Source organism: Anoplophora glabripennis, unplaced genomic scaffold (genome assembly GCF_000390285.2).
Source record: "Anoplophora glabripennis isolate ALB-LARVAE unplaced genomic scaffold, Agla_2.0 scaffold10, whole genome shotgun sequence".
Classification (NCBI taxonomy): Eukaryota; Metazoa; Arthropoda; class Insecta; order Coleoptera; family Cerambycidae; genus Anoplophora; species Anoplophora glabripennis.
In genome coordinates this window covers 1,338,098-1,346,947 of record NW_019416481.1, presented here as the reverse complement: position 1 = coordinate 1,346,947, position 8,850 = coordinate 1,338,098, and the positions used below count along the sequence as shown (strand labels likewise).

Sequence of the window (8,850 nt, the reverse complement as noted above, 5' to 3'; positions counted from 1 at the left end):
TGCAATGTAAAAAAGTACATTCATTTTGAAAAATTTCCAGTGGCGTAAAAATTATATTAAAAGTAGGGGTTATCAGAGCCCCTTACCGACGCCTATGATTGATCTATTTTCACAATAATTAATAAAATCGATAGAGCTTTTCATTCGTGCACTTTATATTAAATATAAAACAAATGTCTTTCATAGCTTAAAAAAAATTAAATAAAAACCACAAAAAAAATGTTTTTTCATGTTTTTTATATCTCTAAAAGGAAGCTTTTGGAAGAAAAACTGTATACTTCAAAATGACATTATTTTGATGAGATCTATCGATGGATAAAGTCCTAATTATAAAAAGTGAATCGCCTTGTATAAACAATAATACTACCATTGATACATGGAGACAACAATGACGATATTTATTTGGCGGAGATATTGAAAAAAATATAATGACTTACAATGGGACCAGGAGATTGGATTAGAGTTGTATGTTGAATTGATTGAGATAGAGAAAATATTTGATTTACTACTGTTCACGCGAGATATTCTCACTTCAAATAATTTTAATTACGTTTATCAAGAAATTAACATGAAACGACCGTCACTCAGATATAATGTGCAACGTTTCAAATTAATTTATTTCAGATGCAATCAGCCTATGTTTGGAGTCATTTAATAACACTAACCGATAAAGTTTTGCGTACATAAAAATAGGTACATAAGTAAATAATAAATACAGCTCAATGATGTAATATCTGCGGCAGTTTAGGTAGACTTACGGAGATTTGTGGAGGTTTCCTGGAGTCCAGAGAGAGCCAAGTGGTAAATACATATAAATTGGAGAAAATTTCTTACTCTGGGATAACTTCAGGGAAAGAAAAAACAAACAAAATACATCAAACCAGTCTCAGGACATATCAACAAGTGTCAAGGCAGTTTCAAAGTTCGTTGAGTCAGCTTCAGAATCCTTTAGAAGCATCATAACAGCTTGAAAATATATCAAAGTACATTGAAACGGAATGAAGTCTGTAAAAATTTTTATAGAATATAAGTCTCTTGAGAATATGTACATAAAAATTGCAACGAAAACCGTTAAAAACGAAATTCACTAAATATGTGGAAATAGGTACTTCAAAAACTATGAAATGTTTTTATATCGAAATGCGTCAAAATTCTTCGAAAAACCTCTAATTACACTCAAATATCTCGGAAACATCGAAATACCTCTGCCATTGAACTTTGACACCGCGACTAATGACCTTTTATATGAAGTGACTTTGGTCCTTAAGCCCAGAGTCATTTTTGGTCCAGATATGTACGTTTGTAGCTTAAGTAGTTCTAGATATTTCGAGATATTTAAACACATAGACTGAGGCTGGAATGACAATTTTTTTCGTAGTTTAAAGTAGTTGTTCTGATTCATTCTTCCCACTGCATATTTATATTAAAATGTACATAATAATATTCGTTTGCCTTAAAAATATATTTTATTAGGACATAATCTTATCAGAAACTTATATGTTATTATATTATCGGCAACAGGTATTATTAAGAAGCCAGTAACTTCTATACTTCTAAAATATATTTTCTTCTACAATCGACTGGAATCACAATATCACAGCATTCTTTACAAATAGACGGATAACTTTTGTACTTATATCACGACCTTACCATTGCATTTATTACTTATTTCAGACTTTGTATATTTTTACAGTATACAGTTTTGCATGCCAACATTTGTAATATTTTATGCAGTCGGTTTATAATAACCAAATAACATACATTTTAAACTAGGATCACATCTCACATCTGTCTTGTACCAAACATAACTAATATTTTTTCCTGTAAATACATATTAAATGTACGGTTTGCATTCAATTTTTTATGTTAAGAAAATATAAATTGGTATTAATAACTTCAAGGGTTTGGATTAGTTTCCACTCCATTCTTTTCATTTGTTTTCTTGGAACCTTTTAAAGATTGCTGGATTTGTTCGAGAGTTTTTCCTTTAGTTTCCGGTATCAAATAAATTGCTAAAATTGTTGACAGAAGACAATTTACAGAAAATAGTAGGAAAGGCGAATACAGACCAAAATTGGTAGTGAGTACGTGGAATAATTTGGTAATTGTAGAAACAAGAATCCCAAATATCACAATTAAAACACTTAAGCCCTTGGCTTTAACACTTGTAGAAAACAATTCACCGAGCATCAATGTGGGAACAATTCCTAAACCAATAGAGTAGAATAGTACAAAAACCATCATTCCCGTTATTGGGATCCAGTTTAGGAACTTTATATCTATCTGGGTTTCAAATTGTTCTATATAGAAATAAATGGATTCTATAAGTAATATTATACCAGAACATACCAAAGAAACTATATACGACAGTCTTCTTCCAAACAAGTCCAAAGTGTAGGCACCTAAAAGGTTCAAGACACAAGTCGTACCAATAAATATCATAGATGAGACTTGTGGATCTAAGTTTCCTCCAGATTTTTCAAAAATGTATTGTGTATACACAGCAAATGTGGCTATACCGCCGAGCTGTTGCGAAGCTCTTAGAAAAATTCCAGCAAACAAAGCTTTCCTGTTGCTCTTAATGGTAAGTAAATCCTTCCAAGTGCCAGATTCCGACATTTGCCTCTCTACGTCGGCTTTTAATAAAAGAAAGTCTTGCTCTACGTCATCTTTCTTTCTCAGCCACCTCAGTGATTCTCTGGCTTCTTGAAATCTCCCCTTCATGATGTAAAAATAAGGCGATTCGGGCATAAAATAGAAGAGGACGAAATGAATCAACGGGAAGCAGATGCATATATACGAAGTCTGTTTCACGTCGCAGTAACTACCTGTCACGGTGATTATGAATTGGCCCAGGTAAATGGCAAAGGTTAAGGCATTCCCCCATACCCCTCTGACTTTAGGCGTGGATATTTCTCCGATGTACATCGGCACAGATGCGAACATCAGTCCGTCTCCTATTCCCGCGAAGAATCTGGACGCGTAGAACATCCAAACATTTGTTGCCGTAGCGGTGAGAATCCAGCCCATAATATGCGGTACACTATTTATGAGGATTGTGGGTTTCCTTCCAATTTTGTCATTTAAATTTGAAAAGAAGATGCTTGTTAGGATCATAGAAATGGGCGGTATAACTGTGAAATATGAACCGTCTTCTTCGGATATGTCGTAAGTGCTTTTGTCATCTGTGATTTTTAATAGGAATGGCGAGGACCAAGTGAAGAATAACCCAACCGTAAATGGAACCAAACACACTGAAAAAATAGAAACATGATTGGTAAAGGGCATATTCAGGTCAGTTATAAGAAAACTTATACAGTATGCGCCTAAAGTATGAAATAAATTCAGTAAAAACAAAACAAATTTTTTTTTGGGAAAAATCCTTGAACAGGTCGATTTTTAATTTAAAAAATACATATTTTAGCATAAAAGGCGATTTTCAACCGTCATTTGTTTTCGAGTAATGACGTCATCAACATTTTTTTTAAATAGCAACGCCCTATTTTTTTTATTGATTCTGAAAGATCGTTTCATTGTCGATCCGATAGTATTAAAATGTTGCCATCTTACATAGGAAAGTTTTCGAGTAAATGACGATTGAATGTAAATGTAACGTAAATTTTATTCATTAAAAAAATAACAATTCCTATGTCAAACAAATACAATTCATTAAGTTTTCTACCTAAACTAAGTGTTCGAATTGCCACCCACCGACTTCTTGACAATACGTAAGTCTGTGTAGAAATTCTTCTTGCACATTATGAATTATTTCTGGGGTAACTCTTGTGTATTTCATCTATAATACAATTTTGAAGTTCTTCTAAATTATGTGGTCTATTAACGTACACTTTGGACTTTAAGTAGCCCCATAAGAAATAGTCCAGGGGTGTAAGATCCGGGGATCTCGAGGGCCATTCCATCGGTCCTCGTCTGCCGATCCACCTCCTAGGAAAACAATTGTCCAGAAAATCTCGAACAGGGCGCGTATAGTGCGGAGGTGCACCGTCTTGCTGAAACCATATGGTGTCATCAGGAATATCAAGGTCATTATCGTTAGGAAAAATTACTGCAAGCGCTGGAACGAGGTCATTTTGTAAAAACTCTAAATATCTTTCTCCTGTAAGGGTTCCTTCAAAGAAGAGAGGCCCTACTATTCTGTTGTCAACTATTCCAGCCCACACATTTAATTTCTGTGGGTATTGGGTATGTGTTTCTGCCATCCAATGAAGATTTTCCCGACTCCAATACCTGCAAGTTTGACGGTTCACTGTACCATCGAGACAAAATGTGGCCTCGTCTGAAAAAAGTATTTGCCGGTGTAAATCTCTATTTACTTGACATAAATCCATCATAATTTCACAAAAGTGTAAGCGGCGCCGGCGGTCGGGATCGTCTTCATTGAGTTCCTGCACAAGTTGAATTTTGTAAGGATGATATTTTTCCTTCCTCAGGATACGTAGCACTGTGGTGTGACTAATTTCATTGTTTAATGCAACCAATCGTGAAGTATTATGAGAATTATCTACCATACTTATAAAAATGTTCTGTTTGTGATCTTCACTAACGCTTGGACGTCCAGGTTTTGGAATATCTACAACATTGCCAGTTTCTCTAAATTTAGATTCTATCTTATTGACTGTTGATTGGCTGATACGTCGATCTGGATGTTTTTCATTAAATAAATCGCAAACTTCCTGCTGCGTTCTAGTCTTATTCCAGCATCCGATAAGAAACTTTACTTTTACTTTAAATTCAACAATAATCTTTATATCGCTTACAATACTTAGAAAGTCGGTACGACAGTGACACTTTGTAAAAATTTACACCTACGTGATCCATAAAAAACTTCAGGCATTTCGAAAAACTAAATTTGATAACGTTTTTGCTTTATTTTAATTGATTTGGGTTTTCTAACATTCAATCATCATTTACTCGAAAACTTTCCTATGAAAAATGACAACATTTTAATACTGTCGCATCGACAATGAAACGATCTTTCAGAATAAAGAAAAAAAATAGGGGGTTGCTATTTAAAAAAAAATCGAAGACGTTATTACTCGAAAAGAAATGACGGTTGAAAATCGCCTTTTATGCTAAAATATGTATTTCTTAAATTAAAAATCGACCTGTTCGAGGATTTTTCCCAAAAAAATTTGTTTAATTTTTACTGAATTTATTCCATACTTTAGGCGCGTACTGTAATAATAGTTTATTTTTTAAATAATTATGGAGAATGATTTGAAAATTATGAAACTTTTAGCGGTAGGATATGCAACCACAAATACGCAATTAAGATTTTCTTTTGTTTAGAGGAGTTTAATTAAGTTTTGAATAGGTTTACAATGTTTTAATATTTATATATTAACCCAATATAGAGTTCTTAATACATTTGAAAATAAAATAATGCTATCCATCAAAATAATTCGATTTCCTCTACTTCTGTTAGTCGTTATTGGTTACCCTCAGTGGTTGTAGCGCAGCCTTCCTATTTTATTTAACATTTTAATCACATTGCTTTTTAAGTGTGAATCAGGAGAATTACTGCAATTTTCTTCGACATTAACGTTTTAAGTGCCCCTAATATAAAATTGATTTATTTTTTGTTAATTTCCAAAAAAGAAATTGTTTTTCATAGTTCAATTATTATCCTAATATAGCTGTTATTCCTTACATTTTCAATTACCTAATAATACTTTTAATCACAACTACGTTGGTACATTTAAAAATTTCTCTTAGAAACAAGTATAAATAATGAAATCTGCTAAATTTAAATAGTCCTGGAATCCTATGATTATGGGAATGTGTATAGAAATAATTATTACATATTTGATTTACCGAGATACTGATTTTATGGTTTAATATATGTTTATTCTACCTAATCCACTTATACACAATACTAAAAAAAATTTTAAGCTCATAACTCTACAGTTATATTTTCGGTACTGAATATTATTTTATACTTTAGTACCTACTCTCTAAGCAATTGTTGTAGACGTTCGATCTAGTGGTAAAATTTACTATGTGGAACTTGTTTGTTCAAAAAATAGCATAAAACTTATAATCACCACCAGATGTATAATAACTCTTTAATAACAGCTATATCTATGATTTCATACCGAGTAAAAACAAAGTTGTATACTAAATTATACAATAATTTAATAAAAATATCATTTATAGCCACTATACGTCTGTGTTAGCAATACACATTTTATAGCCAATATTCGCCTGTTTATCTGTCACACACAATGTTCAACACAAAATATATAACTTAAGTATAGATTATTCCATGGACTAACCTAACCTAAAATCATGCAAAGAATCGGCACTTACAAAATTTGTCAACGTATTTATTTAAGCATCAAATGTAGATTCTGATTTTATGATACAGTTATCAATGTCATCAATACTAATAAATGTTTATATGTTTTTGGTAAGAGTGTTGAAAAGTAAATTTAGCCGCTTATAGACACTAAAACGGTTTCCTCTACGAAAGTTATAAAATCACACTTTTAAACAAGAAAGTGCAAAAACATGAATATAGTGGTGCACATGGTGGTCTATGTTTGCATATAATTCAGATTAAGAAAAAAATTGCACTTCCTTACCTACTACGATCGCTAACACTTGTGGCCAGATTTGTCCATCACTCTTTATGTCTTCGACGTTTTTCTTTTCTGCAACCGTGGTCTTCATCGTTCATGTATCACCGCAGCAACTACAAACATTTTTGATATAACATCTACCTGCACCCGCTGGGAATTTAATATGCTATTCGCGTATGTTTACTAAGATTTACGGTGGTCTTTGTTTCACGATCAAGATTAGACACATAATAAACTATAGGCTATAATGATATTGAAAAAACAAATATTCGTTGTAATTAACATTGTAAAGGTAAGTAATAGGGGCCTTTAAATAGTTCTCACTATGATATAAAGAAGGTAAGTTGCGGACAAGATATTTCATTGGCCATTTTACTATCATCGTTTTGCTCTTTGTATTTCTTCTCGCCTTCCTCTTCGTTTTTAGCTTTATTTTCAGTAGTTGAAATTAATTTTCATAGTATGAACTGCATTGCATTTTGAAGAGCTCATTGCTTTCATGATTGATTTGTTATTGATTTCATATCCCTTAGCCTTCAATGTTCATTATACGAAACAGATTCAGAGAAAAATATTCGCATATAAATAATTTTTTGAGGATGGATGTTATAAACCTAACGCACATTGAAACAAGAGTGCCATATTTTGAGGATAGTCTTACATAGGATCAAATACGAACAACATCAATGGCTTTACATTTGACCTTGAACAGAATTTAAACCAGATCTGATCGAGTCAAACGAACACGGGATTCGGATTCGGCGACTCCAAAAACGTATAGACACGCAAGTTTAGTTTGTTGACAATTGATTTTCTGCATTTGACTTTGAACTGACCTTAAACCAGCGCTAATCGCGTCAAACGGCCACCGGATTCGGATTCAGCGACCCCAAAACCATATGGATAATAATAATTTTTCTCTTGAAAGAATATTCCAATACAAATTTCTGAACATTACAATGTATTTTATTCATATTTCTTATAAAATAAATACAATTTTTAATGACGGTTAAATTAGATTCAAATGGATAGAGAAAAAAATGAAAAATTTGCTTAAGGGTGCGGGTGTAATTTTCCATTTCTATACAGAATATACGTGCAAATAAAAGTAGCATTTTTTTTAGATATGCACAGAAAGAATGCAAATTTCATCGATTTATTTCTCTTTACGGATGTAGTAAAAATTATATTAAACAAAAATAATTATTTTGAAGACAGTTTATTTTATCGATATTAATCAAGAGTGCCTTTTTTAGTTTAAAGTTTAAACTATCTAAAAATATTTTTTTTGGTACCTGTGTCGTAAAGGGTGTAAAAAATGACATTGTGCTACAGCTAGTCCATCCCAGGCATACTAAATAAGCTAAATTGTTTTCATAGGTAAATTTTTAAGAGGTCTTATCTGTTGTCCATCGTATTAAAAAATAATTAAATTACAGAAAACATTTTAAAAGTTATTTTAAAAAAAATCGATTTTCAGCTAAAAAAGAGACTTTAAAAAGTCTGTATCTCCGTAGGGGGGTCTCTCTAGAAAAAATTTGTACCGAGAATTGTCACGTTATTATAACGTCCCTTGTATAAATCCAAGAGATTGCCCATATATTCTGGGACATCCTATGTATGCAATTATTTCTGCTAACATTTATAGTAACATCTGTTCACAAGTATTAGCATATAAAATATCATTTAAGTCAACCAGTGTTTTTTTTACCAAATTTCATACTTTCTACAGGCTGAACGAAAAGTCTGAAACACTTTTTTGATTTAACAAATGGATACACACAAAATATATGTGCCCGAAAAATTGATGTGAGGAATAAAATCTTGGATACCCAATATTAATTATTGACCTTGATTATTAATTATGTAAATAAGTTTATGCAGATTATTTTATGAGTTATTATAAATTGTATCGTTATATATTTAACTGACATTGGGATGTACTTTGTCAATTAAAAATACGAAGTTTTAAATGAAAGTCATCTATAAATTACAGTAGACTAGTCTCATCAGTTATTATAAAGTGGAAAGTCAAATATTGTCTGTTCAAATTAACAAGCAAATATTAAAAGGGGTTAAAAACAATCGTTATTTGGTGATAATTTGCAGACAGTAGTACTCACTGCAAACACATGTACTTACATAAATGAAGCAAACACGACGTACTTTCTATGTTGACTGAACTAAAATTAGCAAATACACCGAATAATAGAATGACATTATAATAGCGTGAGAGTCACCAGGTCTG

General features: G+C 32.0%; 1 protein-coding gene across 1 annotated transcript; it reads right to left on the bottom strand.

The window, feature by feature from the left end:
• Positions 1 to 1,477: 1,477 nt before the first annotated feature.
• On the bottom strand, positions 1,478 to 8,796 carry LOC108903642 (facilitated trehalose transporter Tret1-like). The gene is made up of 3 exons (XM_018705886.1): positions 8,745 to 8,796; positions 6,606 to 6,715; positions 1,478 to 3,254 (listed from the first exon to the last, which is right to left on the bottom strand). Exons 2-3 carry the CDS (start codon positions 6,691 to 6,693, stop codon positions 1,897 to 1,899), a joined length of 1,446 nt encoding a protein of 481 aa, XP_018561402.1. The 5' UTR covers positions 6,694 to 6,715; positions 8,745 to 8,796; the 3' UTR covers positions 1,478 to 1,896.
• Positions 8,797 to 8,850: the final 54 nt, after the last annotated feature.

What these genes read in the sequence shown, in the direction of transcription:
- LOC108903642 (XM_018705886.1), bottom strand. Translation starts at nt 6,693, where the DNA reads ATGAAGACCACGGTTGCAGAAAAGAAAAACGTCGAAGACATAAAGAGT. An exon ending in AGTGTTAGCGATCGTAGTAG is followed by an intron (nt 3,255 to 6,605) that starts GTAAGGAAGTGC and finishes CTATTTTTTCAG; the next exon opens with TGTGTTTGGTTCCATTTACG.